General features: G+C 42.9%; 1 protein-coding gene across 7 annotated transcripts in view; it reads right to left on the bottom strand.

The window, feature by feature from the left end:
- CUX1 (cut like homeobox 1) overlaps positions 1–18,872 on the bottom strand; it is a 274,071-nt gene that overhangs the window by 222,290 nt on the left and 32,909 nt on the right. The window contains exon 1 of one of the 7 annotated variants that reach the window (XM_066333206.1): positions 5,985–6,345. The exons of the other annotated variants lie outside the window; for them this stretch is intronic. Within the exon in view, the coding sequence (XP_066189303.1) occupies positions 5,985–6,062 (78 nt within the window). The 5' untranslated portion in view covers positions 6,063–6,345. Of the gene's footprint in view, positions 1–5,984; positions 6,346–18,872 lie in introns of those variants that run through there. 7 annotated transcript variants of the gene reach the window in all.

Raw genomic sequence — 18,872 nt, 5'->3', positions numbered from 1 at the left:
CCTCCTGGATAACAGCAAATGGAGCTCTAGAACCTTTTGGATTCCACCTTGCAACCAAAGCATCTCCCCTTTTCTCAAAGCTGTCCATGGCTCCACCCCAGCACTACACAGGACAGGAGCAATGGCACACAACACACACCTCCCAATCAATACCCACTTCCAGTGAAGATCACAGATCCTGGGCACATTCAAACCAGGTTTATTTTCACCTGCCTTCTTTTTAAAGATACTGGTTTTCCCTGTTTTGAGTTACCCTATTATAAAAACTTATTTATGCAAATATTGGTTAACCTTATACTTGAATCTGGACTGGTTATGCTTCAGTCATTCTTAATCTCCTATGACATGCTGTATCTAATTCCATACTGCCACTGCAGCGCTCTGTTCCATTTAACTCTTGCCTTATTTGAATACAAAACTGTCATTTCCTGTTATTGGAATTTATTCCTCCAAGGTTATTAGCAGGCATCTCCACTTCCTCTCCAAAATATATCTTTTTATAAGCACCTGATGCCATATATAAAACAAATATTTTATAAAAATATATGGTTTTATGGTACCTAATGCCAGAGTATCTTCCAGCATTTCCTACTGAGCTGAAGCACAGGTCCCACTGTTTTCCAGCTTCTTCCAAGTGTGTTATCCCCATCCCAATTCCTCCACTCATTGCTGTGCCTCCAAATGTCACCATAATAAATTGAACGGGTCACTTATCAGTGCATAAACCAACAATACTCAATCTTCTGTGTCAGTTTGTGCCTCTTCTGCAGTATTTCCACATAATACGTGGAAATTGTATGTAGTGTTTCCCCACCCTCCCCATTCAGCTACAAACAGCGTTCCCCAAGTCACTGGGAGAGTCAAGAATTCATAAAAGAAATTTTGCCCTGTTTTATCCTCTTATTAATTCAAAAAGAGAAAAAAACCTGGCTGTGAGAAAAGTTCATGAAAAGTAAGAACAACATGCTAGAGCAAGAGTACCTTCACCTCCTCCCTCAGGCCAAGGTGCCTCCAACCTGCCTGCAAAACTCCCAGTGTCCTCCACCAGAAACCTGGCACATTTCTGGAATTTGTTCATAACTCAACCTCCTGTAAGGGACCAAAAGCACAAACCTGGGACCTCCTGTCAGGTCTAATACCAGGTCCCAGATAGGTGGTCAAGTTGCTGATTTGTTACTAGATACCAATACTACTGTCTAAATACTCTGAAAAAGCCTGATTCCTAATTTTAGATACATTTTTGAACGGGTAAATGTAAATCCTGGATGGATGCACGTGTGTCTTATGTAACTCCCCAGTCTGACCTCTGGATGGAAAATAATAAACCTTTTGAGTTCCCAAATCAAGAGGACCAATAGTTTTTCCCCCCCTTTAGGTTTATTAGCATAAAATAACGGGTTTTTAATAAATATATGGATCACAGTTATCCTAATCCTTGGAAACCAGCTCAATATGACAAATGGATTTGAAGCCAAGCAGCGTGCTGGAACCAGTGACCTAAATATTGTCACTGAAATGCTTAAAAGTCTTTCTATATCTGACTTTGAGTAAAGAAACAGGGCAATATGTCCACCAGATCTTGGTTTGGAATTCTGTAACATATGTGAAATCTATTGCAGAAAAGTGGGAAATACTTAACAGTTGGATAAACCACATTTGAAATTCATCCCAGCTAAGTTTATGCAAGAAAAAAGAGCAACAGAAACCAATGTGGTTAAGCAGTACTATAAAGAGCAATATAACGGCTAAGCAGAAGGCTTTTAAAAAATATAAACAATCTGGTACGGCCAGAAACTTGGAAAACTATATTTAAAAAGGAAGCACACATTTAGAGCCAAGCAAAGAAAACACAAATCACGAAGTAAGAGGGAATTTCAGTGGAGCAAAGAACCAAGTGCTTTGGCTCCCGAGATCGAGTGCTAGCAAGGAACCTGAGCAATGGAAAAGCAAGACTTTTAAAGGCCTCTGCTTCCAAGTTTAGAGACAAGAAGAAAAAGAAGTGATTGGAAAAAAAAAATAATAAATTTCATGTTTGGTGCTACAATGAAGAGTCAGGTAGCAAATGACAAAGGGTTTTCCCACCCTCGGATTGATACTGCACTTAGACCAGGCGCCTTCCCATCGCTTTCTGAATTCCTTCTGGGACAGGTCTGATAATTCCTCCCCACAAAACATTTCCTTGGGTGACAGATCAGGCACAGACGTTGCCAAGGAGAGCTGCCAGCACACCATGGCACTGAGCTGGCTGACTCTGGGGGCTGGAGCCCACGAGCTCCAGATCTTGCACTGATGAGCAACTGAGAGCATGAGATGCAACCCCAGCTGAGCAGCAGGTATCTAACCCCAGGAGCTGATAAAGAATAAGGTATTAAATCTTCAAGCCATGTCATAATTAATAAGACCCAAATGAAAACTGTTTGGAAAACTGCTAATCTTTTTGTCCTTGCTTGATCTGAACCGCACACAATGCAAGTTTCATTTATTTAAATCTAATGATAGATACAGGATTACAACCCACAAGGACTAATGACAGATTTTTCATATTCCTGTGATTTAGTCTCATGAGATAGCCCAATCTTAAAAAAAAAATCATGTGGCAAATGTATTATTTCTGCAAGCAAGCTCATTTTAAGGAGCAAAGAGTAGTAACTTGAATATTTTAAATCTGAGTACTGTGTAACACTCAGATGTAAACACCTTCCCAAGCCTTGCAAACACTCTCCAAGTAGATAACAAGTAAAAGGAGATGTAATTCTGCACAGAGAGAAGTGTGTTGGAGAGTCAAAAATAGGAGCCCATGTCTCAGTATCATCCTTCACACCTTTGAAATCAAAAGGGTTCCAATGAAAAGCAAACAAAAAACCAGGGCTCAAAGGTGTTGCAGCAGTGACCTGGCTGTGGAAAGGATTCAAAGCCTGGAAGCTTCAGTTCCACTGATTCCACACTGGCTAATGAACTTTCTGGCCCAAACCAGCCACCTGCAGAAAGGGAGTCACTGCTTGGAGCACATCTTGAGAGAACAAACAAAACCATTATCCCTCCCCCTGCCCCAAAGTCCCATCGATTTAGGGCACGCACAGTTCAGAGATAACTAAAGAACTCTCTCCAGGGTTTCTACTTTGACCCATTTCAACAAATTTGCTGGGAGTGGGAGGGAGGCAGTGGGAGGAGAGGAGACAAGAAAGTCTTATGCTCCTCTGAGTGTGGGAGTCATTAGAAGCAGTCCCCAGAAAACAAACATTAAAAGCTTTCTTTCAGGCAGTATAGAAATAAATAAAAAACCCCCCTAAAACTAGGAAGGTCAATCCACTATCCAGTGTAACAACAATCACCTTGAAGTGAATTTATGTTCTCTCAAATACTTCCAGACCCTTTTAGACTCCCTTGTTCATCGTGCCTCTGTCACCCCACGGTGACATGGCTGTGTGAGACCCACCAGAGCAGAGGGAGCCTGCTGAGAACATCCCATCCTTCCCTTCCTGACTTCTCCCTGCTCAGGGCCCAGCTGTGCCCACCTGGAGCTGCACCATTCCCACAGGGAGGTGGGCAAACAGCTGGAGTGAGGATGGGGGCACTGGAATCCCCCTTCTTGGCACCAGCCTTGCCATTAGTAATCCCGAAGCTGCAGGCTCACTGCAGGCGAGTTTCAAGGTTGTTTTCCTTTAGGGCTGACATGTCTTTGCCTACCAGATGCGTTCTTTGATAATCACCCAGCAGCAGGTCTGCACCACTGACCAGTTCAGCACAACAAGGCCCCTCCTTTCCATAATAAGAAGATTCAAGTCAGCCCCTTCTGTGCCTGGGAGCTGCTGGGTGGCTGCTCTCAAAGCTGAGTCCTAAAAATTACTCACTTAGGGGAACGGTTTTGGAAAGAAATTGTACTTTCTTGGTTATTTATGAAGTTTCTATTCCCTCATCTGCTTCCAACAGTTACTGGCCACTGCCCTGCCATGGGCATTTCACAACCAAAGAAACCACCACACTTCAGCATCCCAATTCCCCCCAAAGCTGCTCCAGCAACTATAACTAGTCCTCAGTCCCTGCTTCGAACCAGTATTCCCATGGCTCACGTGGAAGAAGTTACAAAAACCTGCAATAACCATCTATAAGTACTGTGACATAACTGTAACCCAAACTTTTGTAATTCTCCCATATTTAAATGTTTAATCCTTGCTGCATTTACCACACAGCTCCTACAGTGGAGCAAGAAATACATATCACAACTTGAAAACAAACTGATTATTTCCTGGTAGGCTTCCAGACGTGGATGTAAGGTCTAAAGCCTAAGGTGTGCCTTTTGAAAGCCTTAAGTGAGACATTAATTTTGAAGAATTAAGGACTTTAGTTAAACTAGATATTGCTGAGGTAAGATAGATAAACTTGCCTTTGTTAACAGAAGCCAAATTTAAGGCACTGATAAATCAGGAGGCCTGTCAACTTATGTTTGTGTTTTCTGACTAATCAATAGACTCCAAGAATACAATACAATCATAAATCAAACAGTCCTGGAAAAACAGGATTCAGCTGTCACACAACACCAAAAGGTTAAAAAGTCAAAGTGAGGAAGACCCATCTTACTTCATCATTTTGAGACCCCACCCCATAAGAAGGACCACCGACCCATTTCAAAGAACAAACTACACATGCTTAATTGCTTTTTGACTGAAAAAAGAAGCAGGGAATGGGATGGACAGAGTTCTGAATATGCATTTGTGTTTTGGGTATTCAATACTCCTGTACATAAAAAGACCCTGTGAGCATCTGTGAATTGTGTGTGTGTATTTGGGAGCTATCCTGTTGTAATAAACATCCACTTTCTAACTTCAGACTGTTAGAGAGTCTTTGTCTGCCATAGTTGGATATTGGTATTAGATCAATGTCCATATTTTTTAATAATTCACAAGCATGGCTGCAGAGATTAGGAGGCCGCCAAGAAGAATTTTTTTCATTGAAAAGGTGCTCAAAGCATTGGAATGGGCAGCCCAGGGAGGTGGTGGAGTTCCCATCCCTGAAAGGTTCAAGAAACAACTGGATGTGTCACTCAGTGCTCTGGTTTAGTTGTCAAGGTAGAGAGATCAGTCACAGGTTGGATTTGATGATCCTAGAGACCTTTTCCAGTCTTAATGATTCTGTGATTCACCATAAACCCAATTTTACTTATTACAAGGACTGACACAAACTACAACTTCATGTAGATTAGGAATTTTTTACCAGTAAATGTAGCATTAACCACTTCCCCCGAAATCCTGTTTCTGTGTATCTCAGGTATTTCCCTTAATCACCAGTTCAATCAGTTCCTCAGTCTACTGATCATCTGCTGCTGAATGGAGATTTTTGGAAGTTTCGTTTTTGTTTTCATCCTCTCACAGGATTGCATTTGTCAAATCTATCAAAGCTCTCAGTGTAGCTTCATGCAATTTCTAATATCCTATTAAAGGAAAATTTCCTGGTGCCAGGATGACACCAGTGTAGAAATTTCTTACACAACTCTCCACACTTGCCTTGGGGAAATTTTACATTTTCCTGACTGCTCCATGAGGAAATGCACCCTTTAGTCTCAAACCCTCATCATTTGCACCTCTCCAGAAGCCAGTGTACAGATTATGTAAGTATTTCAGAAATATTTCAGAAATTATAAATTTGCAAGCTTGGTGTGTTCCTCTGGAAAAACAAAGCCACGTTCACCTGATAAAGCTCATGATTATGACTGGGGGAGAAACCACAGAGCTGACATTGGGAATTTTTATTAATGTCTGTTTTGACTGTAAAAGGCAGCCCCAGTTCTAAGCTGAAAGTGCTTAGAAAAGTAAAACTTTGTAAGGATTCTGTGAGCAGAGTTTGTGTCAGCCTTGCTGTAAAGCCCCCTTCTAAAACAAGCAAAAGGAAAGACCAGACAGTTCAACAAGAGCACAACATCTCAAGAACCAAGATCCCATCTTACAACTCTGCAGTGACTGCTGAACAAATAACAAAGACCAGAATACCTGTAATTTACACTCCCAGAGGAAGGGAAAAAAATAGTAAGAACCCACAAGCATTAGAACACATTTCTTAGGAAGCATTTTGCCACTTGGCAAACTGATGCAAATACCTTTCACATGTAGAATTAGAAAATTTCAATAAACCCATTTTATTTCCGCATACTGAAGTAATTTGACTCCAAATAAGTTTTTAAACAAGTTTTAACTGGAACAAATTTAGGGCTCCACACAATGCTTTTGGGACAGGGAGTCAACGTGTGTGGTGGTCACCGCATAAAACAAAGAGAGCAAGAACAGAGGTGCCAATGGAGCCATCAATAAAATTATCTTAATTAGCAGACTACTAAAAAAAAAAAGAAAATGTAAAAAAGAAAGGGTGTTGTGGCTTTGTCTGCTCACAACAAGAACAGCCAGGGCCACAAAGTGTAAGCAAACTATCTTGCAAGAGGGCAAAAGGTAGCACTGGCTTTTCAAAAGGAGCTGCAATCAGCAGAAAGAAGCCACACAAATATTGATGCCAGCAACAAAATCACTGTGAGGGGAAAAGCTTGGCAGTGCCAGAGCCAAGATGATTATTCCTGTCTTTTCTTCTACACCTTGAATTCAAAACTTTTTTAGAACATGCAAAGAACTGGAGAGTATCCAATGCCAAAGGTCTCGACTTGAACAAGCCTTTTCTATCACTCAAGAAAATAATGAGACACTGCCTATTTGTGTCAAAAGGTAGTTTTTCTTCCTCCAGCATTATTTACTCCCTCTTTCCACCCTGCTCAAAGCCAGGTGCAGAATGGCTGCACAAGGCCTGAGGGTCTCCAGCCCAGCTCACAGTGGCACCAGGTAGGTGATGTGCTCTGATTTATTAAAAAAATATGGGTATTGATCTAATACCAATATCCAGCTCTAACAGACAAAGACTCTCTAACAGTCTGAAGTTAGAAAGTGGATGTTTATTACAACAGGATGGCTCCCAAATACACACACACAATTCACAGATGCTCACAGGGTCTTTTTATGTACAAAAGTGTTGAACACCCAAACCACAAATGCATATTCATAACTCTGTCCATCCCATTCCCCACTCGTATGGTAATTAGCCAAAAAGCAATTAAGCATGTGTAGTTTGTCCTTTGAAATGGGTCGGTGGTCCTTCTTATGGGGTGGGGTCTCAAAATGATGAAGTAAGATGGGTCTTCCTCACTTTGACTTTTTAACCTTTTAGTGTTGGTGACACCTGGATCCTGTTTTCTCAAGACTCTGATTTATGATCACATTGTGTTCTTGGAGTCTATTGATTAAGTTGACAGGCCTCCTGATTTATCAGTTCCTTAAATCCGGCTTCTGTTCACAAAGGGAAGTTTACCTCAACAATATCCAGTTAGCAAAGGGAAGTCTTACCTCAGCAATATCTAGTTTAACTAAAGCCCTTAATTCTTCAAAATTAATGCCTCATGACCTCTCTCCAGAAATAAGGCTCGGGCTTCACTCACAGCACCTCAGCCTTCACCCCAAAGCTTCTCTCCTCCTCCTGCTCCTGAGTTTTTACCCCAGACTAATCCCTTTGTTCCCGCCTGACCCACCCTCACCTCAGCCCTACAGCATTCACCCTGACCCAAAACCCACTTTCAGGGCGGATTTTCCGGAGCCAGCACACTCCTGCTCTCCGTGTCCCCCTCTCCCGGGCTGCTCTCCCTCAGGAGCCCCAGTGTGCCGCCAGCAGCTCCATCGCCTCACCCGAGCCCGCCGCCCGGGCTGACACGGCCGCACTCTGCCAGCAAACCACCCCACCAGCCCTTAACACCCTGCTTGGGCTCTCATCGCGCCTCATCACGCTTTGGAAGGACACCAATTTCCCCAAGGAGTGAGTGTTTGCTGGGGCAGGGAGAGCTGGTTCTGTAAGCACAGCACATCGCCGGCCAGGAGCTGCCCACAGCTTCACCCCGCACCAGCTTCTTCACACTCCTCCGCTTAAACCCAAGAGTTCGGTACCCACAGCAGGAAAAGCCAAAAAGTAATGAGTTAATTGAAGTGTCGCTGCAGCGAGGCTTCCCAGAAGGGAGGATTTCAGATGGCTGTAGCGAGGGGACAGTGGGAAGCGCTGAGGGCTGCTGCAGCTTGGAGCAATCTGCTCTCCACCATCCGCTGGCTGCGCTGTAAAATCACCATACAGCCTGTGAGCGCCCGCTCAGCTGCCCTGGGCTGGCTTTCACAGAGAAAATTAAGTTCATCGTGTAGTTGCTGGTTAATCACTGTGAAAGAAATAATAAAAAAAAAAAGCCTCAGCTTAGTATTTGTGACTTTCAGGGCAGCTACACAGTGGTGGGGATTCAAGCTGCATAATCTTCTGCCAAAGGAAATAAATGATGGGAAAGCAAAGGAAACTCTCTGCTGCTTGCACAGCCCTTGCCTGGGCTAGTGTCAAGTCCATCTGCCTGACCTCCTGTCTCACTGGTTGATCAAAGGCTGCCCAAAGCACAAAGCCAGCTGACCATAGTGACCATAGTGACCATAGTGACCATAGTGACCACAGTGACCATAGTGACCACAGTGACCATAGTGACCACAGCTCTGAGCACAGCGCAGCAGACAATTACCCCCTGGTGAAGTGGCACAGAGAACATGAAAACCCAGTGTGGAGATCATCAGGCTGCCCTTCCCATCCCCTCCATTCTGTCACAGCCAGTAAGGACAGGAGGAATGTCCCCTGTCCCCTCCTCAGCCCTCCACACACACGGGTGACAGGGAACAGAGAAAAGGGTTTTCACTGAGGGAAAACCAGCAGCTCAACCACATTTCTGATCCCAGCAAACTAGGAGCCAGGAGATGCACAGCACCCATGACCCACAAATGAAAATTCTGGTAGACGATTTTAAAAGGAATCTTGGCCCTTGTGTTGGAAAAACACAAAAGAAAAGGCAATTAACTGATAAATAAGTACAAACTAGTGAATGCTCTACTCTTGGATTTGTCTGAAGCCCAAAGGCAGCGGCCCATGCTCAGGTGGAAGGGGATCACGCTGCCATTTTGTAATAACACACCTTCAGCAAATGTCTTACTTCCAAGAAACATCAGATTCATGAGCTACATCAAATAATTCTTTTGACCACAGATCAAAGGCAAAAGGTAGTCTTAGAAGAGTGGTTTAAATATCAGAAAGTTCAAGTCTTTACCTAAGCTCTGTTACATCATTTACAGTATTGAGTTACTCCTGTTTCCAGCCTAAGCTGTGCTGGTAAATGAAGCATGACCAGGCTTTAAGCAAGACACGTCCTGTAACACAGACCAGGATTTATAACTTGCTGTACAGGTTGCCACCAATAAATCAATAATATATATACACACACAGGTGTGTTTCAGTGTGAGTTCTGGGAACTTGCTGTTTGGAAAAAAAAAAAAAAAACAAACCAAAAAAACCCTCAAGCTTTTTATTTTTATTCGAAATGAAAATGAACTCATTGTTCAGCTTTTAGTTAACTTCTCCCAGCTCCTAACTATGCTCTGTTCTAGAACAAAAATTCACGATTTTTCTTTGATGAAATGTGTTATTAATTTTAATTTTTTTAACAAGGTTAACCATTATAGACCGAGTCCATCCCAGCCACCATTCAATAATCCTTCAGTCTACAAATGCAATTTCCAATCTCAAAGCTCCTTCAGCTGTTTCCTAACATTGGGATATAAAATATTTACCAACAAAAGTCCAAATACACACTGAAAAAGCAACCTAAAAATACTTTTAAAACCACATTTCAACGAAGTAATTCCTTCAGGGATGGGAAAAAATTACCATGGACTTGAACTAATCACCTCGTGTTTTGCTCCCTTCTCATGTTTTTGGGCATTGCAGAAATGGGATAATGGATGAATAAACTATCCTACCATGACAAATTTGGCTCGGAAAGATGGGGCTAGGCATAACTTGGAATTTTTTGTTGTTTTAAGTTTAAAATCCTAAGCCACAGGCATGTGCACTAGGGAAAACCTATAAAATATATAATGGGAACGCTGTCCAGTGGCCCCCTTCTAACAGGCCCAATTTCACCTCCCCTTTTACTGATCCAGGGACACATTTAAATTCTGATTTTTCCCTTCACTGGAGGTCTTTGCTCCCCACGGAGCAGCGGGCACAGGACAGGGACACGGAGGAAGCTGGATGGGGAACTCGTGTTAAGAAATCAAGTTGTAACAAAAACAAGATCAGAAGAAAATTACTGGCAAATGAAATTGCTGTTTGATAAACAATTTAAGCAGGAAGAGTATTTGGCAGAGGGTTTCCAGGGAACGGTCCTTGACTCCTGACTAACATGCTTCCTCCCTTGGTCTGAGTTTGTTGACTTTCTGGGCATTGCTGTGAGGTTTAGGCAGTTTCCCATGATGGCAAAAATACAGCTTTTTTTGAGAAGCTGCCTGTGAATGCAATTGCTGGATGTTTTCTAAAAAATTATAGATATAAATAGGAAACAAGAAAGCAACAATTTCTTTATTTAGGCTTTTCCTACTACTAAAAAGCCCCATTTAGGCATTTTAGTATCCTTTCTGATCCAAGTCCCAAACACTGACTCAGTTTGGCATGACAACACTCGATGAGAAATGTATATCTGGCATTTAATGCCAATAGCAAATGTGACATATTCTGGACAATTAGTGAGAAGACCAGATTTTGAAGCCCTTCAGAGATTTTTTTACAGGTTTTTATACATTTAATCTGGATAACCAGATACCAACCCCACTTGACGCCGCAGTGAAATCAAGAGGCAGAGGCGGTGGAATGCAGAATGCCTTTTCTAGGTGTTTCCCAACAACATATTGCAGTACTTAGTTAAGCTCATTTTCTGTGACATGAAAAGGAAAATAGCAGAATTGACTCATGAAGTAAAATTAGCTGATGTACAGTCACAAGGAGGCTGGATTGGAGTTGACAGCAGCCAGAACTGCATTTAACAAAAACTAACATGCTTCATGCTAATAATGGTGCTGGTTCAGAGCCACAAGGACTATTCTCTGTATTTTTAACATGGACTGACTGTTTTTAAACCAACATTTCCAATAGCATACCCCAAACTGTACATCAGGAAATATTTAAAGACCTTCCAGAAGTGATGTGTTATGAAAGGCATTTATAAAATAGTTTTCTAAACACTGCAAATCTTGCATTTCCAATCAGGAGATGCCTCCAAAGAGGCACCAAGCCATGGACAGCCAACATCTACTTGCTCCATGATCACAACTAAGGTAGACAGGATAGCTAAACCCCTTTTTTAACCAGAAAAAAAAAATCTGTTTGCTGACAATTTACAGAATTCCTCCACTATTCACTGTAACAAATCACCCTAGAATGAAAACAACAGATTTAGCTGCGGTGGCACTGTCAACCTCGCTATGATACACTGGCACTAAAAAGTCCTTAATTTTGGCTATCAAATACAATTTCAATTTCTTGCACTTTAGGGCAGTAAAAACAATTCTGTGAAGCCTCTGTGTTTACAATCCCGCAGTAAAGAATGCAGCTGTCTCAATCAGCGCTGATTGTCTGTTAATTAGCTCAGTTTTACAAGCTGATGGAACAGATTACTTCATTCCCTCCCCACGCTCAGAAAGAAACTACAAATACAGTTATCTCCAATACAGTAATTTTTGCTTCCCGACAGTTTGGGGAGGTAGATGATGTACCAGGGACACGAGAGATCTCGTTACCAAGAAATCATTTATGTTTGTGTCTTTCCCAGGCACTCTGTCATATAGCGATTTTCAGTCTATATATAAACGCACACACATCTCTCTCTCCTGTATGAAAACTGAAATAAAGAGCACCCACTTTCTGATAAAATGGAAATAACCTCCCTTCTCTTTTGCTGTGGCTGAAACCAAGTAGCTGATCTTCAAGGTGCCTTCCAAGCCAAGTGTTTTATGACTCTAGGATTATCAGAGTCCTTTAGGAACAAACGTCAGGTCCTCGTGAACAATTTCCTGTCTATATTATGGATTTAATCAGAAACACATTTTTGACCCCAAACCAGTACTGAACTTGTGACCTAGAGCAGGTTTTTAGTGAAGAGCCTGAAGTTGCTGTTGCCATGCTCTGTCCCCATGTGCTTTTTCAGCAAACCACAAATAAATAGCTGGATTACCTCTGAGCTACTCTCTCAGATTCACTGCCTCTAGTACCTCATCCTTTATCTAGACACTCTTGAAGAGAAGCCAGATTTTAGCTTTCATATATGCAGACAAGAGGTTGGACACCCTCATCCAAATGCCAGCAAACACTTCTGCTGAGAAAACTGATGGAACACTCTAAAGCCCCAGGACTGACAATATGAAACCGATCCAAAAATGCCTTTTTTGAGATGAGACAACATGCTACACGTTGTATCAAACAACAGAGGTTTCACTTTGAAACTGATTTTCTTTCTTGCTCAGTTTAGATCTTTTATGATTAGGAAAAGATGAAAAAAAGAACACCTATGTATTTAAAAGAAGACTCATTTCTGGGTGTACAGTAGCTACTAAGCTTACTGCAAAAGCAGCAAGTGAACGAATATGAAACTCCACAAAACCATGGAATTATCAGACCGCCAGAGCTGGGTTTTGGAAGTGTATCTGGGTGATAAGTACAAAGGATAATCTAAATAAAACAGTAATTTTTTTTTCTACACAAAGACATCTGCAGACATCTGCTCGAACAGCAGCATCCCAGAGAGCCTAAAAACCTCATAAGGATTTTCAGATTTCAGGGCACCAAAAATCTCAGAGTTTAATTTTTGCATTATGGACAGGCACCCAAAGCAGATGGCTGAGATCACCTTGCAGAAAATTCTCAGGATCCACAGAACCAGCAGTGGGGGAAGAGAAAGCCTGAAATGCAGCAGTCACCTCAGGTTAGAGATGTAAACCTGGACTATGAGGGAATCAAGACCAATAAACACCAGCTAATGCCTGAGAGGTTTTTTCAGCTTTTGTTTTTCATTTAAGTTTAGCTAAATCGTATTTCTCAACCCTATCGGCACTTCTTTCACAACACCCAGCAAAAAGACATTTAGAATATGATTCTGGCTGCCCAAAGTTCTCCTGCAGCCAGAATAAAAACAGAGAGGAGAGGTGCATTAGGTTTTGTTGGGAGGTTGGTTGGTTGTCTATTTTCTGAACAAAGGTTTTATTCTGATACTTCTTTGGTATTTTCATGTCTGTCCCACTCAGACCTGAGGACACCTGGCTGGCTTCGCCTCTAAACACCAAACAAAACACCTTTGCTGAACATGCAGCATCAAGTGCTGCATTTACATCCCTGACTTTTGCTGCTACTCCAACGCTTCCTTGGCTTTCACGTGCCAGGGCACAGACACTTACAGCCCTGGGAAGTTTCAGCAGAGCTCTCCTTGAACTGCTGCCATCCCCTTGGCTGCTTGGCGTTGCGACATCCCAGTTGCATCCCGTCTCTTCCCACACGGGGAGGAGGCAGAGGTGTGAGAACGCCGGGGACCAGGGCTTGGGGCTGCAGGGGAACCCACAGGAATGCCAGGTTCCTGCTAGAAAACAGCACTTTGGGAAGGGATAGCTGGCTGCTGGTTGATGTACACCAGGCACTGCTGCTGAGCCCTGAACGCTGGTTCCACACATCATCTCTGGGTGTGTGAGTTACCTGACTGTAAATCAACCTTTCCTCTCTGTGCTCCATGTGCACTGATCCACCTGCAGCTGCAGGAGAAAAATCCCCCAAGCCTTTCCTCCATCTCTCTCACAGGACACTGTTTAGGGCTGAACTGGCTCAGGTTTGCTGTGGGATGGACCTTGAAACGCTGGGAAACGTTTGGGAAGAAGCAAAGCGTGTTACCTCAGTCACTTCTCCAGGGCACCACCATTACAGAAGCTACAAGGCAAAACAACCACCTACACACACTTTCCTATTTTTGTGTAAAGCCTCACTTGATCTGCTCCTCTAGCCTCCATGTTTTGTATTTGATACATTTCTAGACAGAGAGATTATGCTCTGAAAAACTGTCCATGATAAAAGGGGAGAGGGTGAGGGTGGGAGCTGTGCTTTCAAGGCAGTACAGTTCCTTCTGTGTCTCTGCCCAGACAATACCAGAGATAGCAAAAATCACCAAGAGTTAGATGAGAACTGGACTCCTCCTTGCCCAGCTATCCACAGGGACTGCAGCAGCCCTGCACTGCCAGTCCTGCTCCCCCATTACCACGAGCAGAGGATATTTAGAGAAATGATGCAAAATGCCTTTCCTCCCTTTGACACTCCTGCAGTGTGCCCTAATCTTGTGCTTTAATCCAGCCCTTTGTGGGTAAGGAATAAAGCCACTGCTGCGTTTTTATACTGACTACGCACATCAGTCAAAAAAACCAAATATACAAAGTGCCCTAAATAGTCAGCCAAAACAAAATGACAAAATTACACATTACTTCTGTCATTACACGCTCTCCTTTACCATATGTCTAAGGTAAGCAGAATGCCACCTTCATAATGGATTCAGCCCTGGAGTAAGGCTGGACTGCCGAGGCTGGTGAACCTGAGGTAACACTCCATCACTTATTTACTGCATCTCTAAAGCATTTCAGATTCTAAGCTGAATATATATTTCACACAGTACCAAAACTTTTAAATATCCACAGGAAGATTTCATTTTTATAGGCAATAAACATTAAATCTAAAGGACTGGAACATAAAAAGTGTTTTAATACCATATAAATCACCTTTCCCTAGACAGAATAAATCTCTGAAGGTTTTAAGGACTGCAATATAAATTTTTATGGCAAATTATATACATAGGAATTACTTGCACGAGATGCACTTTCACTTCTCCCTCTCATTTGCATAGTGCTGACAATCTTTTCAATCAAAACGTTCAATCCAATTTGGGAAGTCCAGAACACAATGTGCAACAACGCTGGGCTAAATGCTGGATGGTTGGTTCCTCCTCCTCCTCTTCCTCAGGAGTTTTCCAGCTGCTGCTCTCTCTGACAAATACAGAGGCTGGCTCTGTACAGGTAACAACAGCAATATGTAAAAATTAAGCTTTAGATGAGTAGTAACGTCCTTGTGCAAAGCACTTGTTGACTTTACTAACACAGGGGCCTTCTACAAGGCCTAGCAACTAAGAGCTCACGTCATAAGAGCTCAACTAACAGCTAAAGCAAAGAGTGACACAATCTGAACTGGGAGGGTCTGAGTTAAGGAGGAACAGCCAAAATCCTTCTCTGGGATGCTCAGAAGGGGCACTTCCACTGCCAAGCTGGTACAGCACCGAGAGGTCACAGTGGGGGAACCTCCTCTGTGGGGAGCCCCAGTGCTCTGCAAGGACAAGTACACAGAATGGGTGACAGGTCCTTCTCAGGCAGGACATCTCACTGGAGATTCCTCCCATCCACTGTGCCCACAATGGCAGGGCCTCTCCTCCAAAGGAGCCCAAACCAAAGGAGATGACACCTTCAGTGAGGTTTCACAGCCTTCCAACTAATAACAACAGAAGGTGAGAGGCTGAGTCTTTTTCCTGGTGAAACAATAAGAGCTCACTCCCAAGAGCTTCTGTCCCAGCCTGTTGGCACAAACACTTCCTCATGACTGAAGCACAAACAGGCACAAGATGTGCAATTCCTGGGTCTCCAAGCACACCCATTCTAAAAGGACAGGCTCCCTGGAGGTGTGGTGTACCACTGTTACCAAAAATACTCGGGTTTATTCACCGTTTCATTACAGCAAAAAAAAATGTGCTGACAAGGACTCTCACAGAAACGGGCAGAATTAGTTCTTGGAAAACCTCCTGTTGCCTTGGAGTCGGGTCTGAAACGTGCTCAGGACTTCACCAAATCCTTCCCTCGGGGGAAATCAGAGTACATGCAAAGTTAAAGCACCTGAAGAACAGCAAAGCCACAAGGGAAAAGGGAAAAAGAAAAGTAGGAAGTTTGCAAAGAGAGCTAAGAATAGCACTGCTTTATTTCCAATGTATATTTCCCTTAGAAAATATTTTCGGGCCTTCTGTCCTACCAATCAAATTAAGATAACAGAGCAGAGGAAGAAACACAAGTCAGTTCCCAGACGGTTTCCTATGCTTCAAAGGTATTTATTTAATAAGTACCATGTATGGATAAAATGAGATCATCAGCCCAGTCATAAGATGGTTCTCCAAATTTTTAATGAAGCCCTGCAGTGTGTGATTTACAGAGTGGTGGCTGGTGCTGCAGGAAGCAGCAGCCCCAAGTGCCAGAATGCCCCAGGACCCAGAGGGTGTGAGATTTCTGCTCCAGGAGGGCAGCAAAGAGACCACTCAAATGCACGGAAGTCAGGGACTTGCAAAATAAAATTTACAGGGTCATTTCCAAGACACAGAGTTTTGGCCAATGAAATGAGGTATTTGCTTTCTATCTGATGAAGGAGTGAAGTGACATAAAGCTTTCTTCTATGTGATTTCACAAGCTTTTATTACTTTCCTGAATTATCTTTGAATCTGGAGGATGGAATATTATTTTCTTTTGAAATATCAGGTTGTTGCTAGTCTTCCCACTTGTACAATCCACAAAACCTATTAACATTTTCAGTAATTAATGCTAATACTTGAGAAAAAAAGCCATTGTGTTAAGAAATGCTTTAACAAGATCAAGAAAGAAAACAAGTGCTTCTCAGACTGTACATAATTTATTTTGCTACATAATTTCTTTTTCCACAAAAAAACAAGCAGGGACCGCATATCACTGTATTCAGCACTCATCTTCATTATTCTCTTTTCTCTCTTCCCCTACAAGTGCAAATTTTACAAAAACATTTATTTTCTTCACCACAGAAAACTAAACACTTCACAGACCAGTTCCTCTCCAAACTTCCCTTTTGGGGGCAGGGAAAAAAAAAGGGAGGGGAAAGAATTTTTGGGCTTTTCTCTGCCCGTACTCTTAAACAATTTGACAGACAGACTTTTCTTTTGAATACTTTGAATCCAGGCCTAATTTATCTAATTGGGCCCCTGCAAGGATGAGTTTCAAATGCTCCAGGATCACAAATATTTCTGTTTGAGCCCCACAGTGATGCAGCTTTGCCTGGGGGACATCAAGGCTGGCTCACCTGGCTCTCCAAACAGGGTAAGGGCACTTGGATGAGTTCAGCATGCAGGAGCAAGAACCAGGACTTCACTTTCAGTCAGCCTGATGAACTTAATCATACTGGAACCAAGACACACTGAACTGGAAACTCTGACTCAAGTTGTGGCTGCTTTCCCAAACAGATCATGAAAGAATATTCAGCCCTAAACTTAGAGCAGCTCAACTATGTATTTTATAGGATATTTATCTATGAATCAGCAGATCACAGACTTGAAGGCCAGACATTCTTCCCACTCCAGCTTTTAGTCATTTGATCAGGAGAGCCAAGAAAGAACACGCTGAAGAAGTTTATACCAGTTCTTTTCAGAGGGGAAAAAATTGAAGGGTTAAAAAAATTTAAATAAATAAGGAAATCAGCAAGCCTGAAGCTAGCAAATAGAGAAATTCCAACAGAAAGAAGCAGGGATCTGGAAGGCCAAGGCAACCCACGTTTGCTGCTTTGGGGTGGGGTGGAGGGCATCTCTAAAATAACTACCTTTTAAGTAGGTTGAGCTCACTGTCAACCCCCCTGGCTAAAGCACACAACCAAAAGGCAAGTAAATTCCTTGGAAAATGAATAATTTTCAATATGAACTGAAAGTTGAACAAAGGGTGGGTATTATATAGGTCAGAAGGGGCCCTTCAAGCCCACAGAATTCACAAGAATTGTGGAGCACAAGCTGCACCTGACAGATGTGGCTCTATTCCTCCAGCCCCTCTCCCCACATAAACTCACTACATTCCTGCCCCACAGGGAAGGTTTCCCACCCAGAAAAACCTCCCAGTAGAAAAAAACCAAGAAAAATAAAATCCACAGGCCATCGTACATCCTGCTCTAACTTGGCAACAGAAGGTGGCCCAGACTGCTCAGCATTTTGGGAAGCAAATTGTGTCTGTCCACTGAAGTAGGATTTTGGTGTTGTAACTTAAGAGTCATTTGAACTTAAACATTGCTGAAAATTAATGCAAACCTAAGCCTGCCCACAGGCACCCCCAGCAGAGGGGAACTGGCTCCTGAGTTTGCCTGAAGAGAGAAACATTTTGTGTGTGGATGTGGGATTGAGGGCTGGGGCAGCTTTGCCCTCCACAGCTTTGTGCAAAGGCTCTGCTCAAGTGTCCCCAGCAAGCACCAGAAATGGGCAGTTTGGGCACAGAAGGACAGGCCAGAACTTCACCATTGGCACCTTCCTCAGCTCCTTACCCTAAAATAATGTGGGTGTTTGTGGAGAACTGCAATCCCAGGCCTAAACCACACGGTCTTTCTGGATGGTGCTGACAAGACCAGAGCATCTGCTGCCAACTTTAATGGGTTCCCCCAAAGCTACACACAAACCTCATCTGTAAAACAAATTTTTTTTTTCCTTCTGGGTCAGTTTTGCAGTTGACTTTTCCACAGACTTTGCCCCTAAGGAATGCCTCAGCTGCAAAGCAGGAGGAAAGGAGATGCATGGCATAAACATGACTGTGCTGTGAGAGGACTCTGCTGCTCTGAACTTCAAACATGTTGCCCCATGGAAAGGATGAAATTTTGAATTCCAATCCCACCTCTGAAAAAGATAAGGTTTGCAGTGCCATCAAGATCCAGACAGGATACTCAGTGATTTTGGGTAACTCATCTGGCGTGGGCAGCTCTGCTCAACTGGATCATCACACTCCATCATTCCTCTTCAAATACAGGCAGTAACTTTTCCTCAAGCAGAAGTTCTCCCACAGGCAGCAGCCAGAAGACAACATCCTCTGGTTCTAAAGAACAACCCAAATGCTTCATCCCCTCCCTACACACCACAGAACACCCCAGACTTCACGTAACATCCCAGA

The sequence above is a fragment of the Sylvia atricapilla genome, chromosome 20 (genome assembly GCF_009819655.1).
Source record: "Sylvia atricapilla isolate bSylAtr1 chromosome 20, bSylAtr1.pri, whole genome shotgun sequence".
NCBI lineage: Eukaryota > Metazoa > Chordata > Aves > Passeriformes > Sylviidae > Sylvia > Sylvia atricapilla.
The sequence above is the reverse complement of the archived record's forward strand: the minus strand, read 5'-3'. Positions and strand labels throughout refer to the sequence as shown.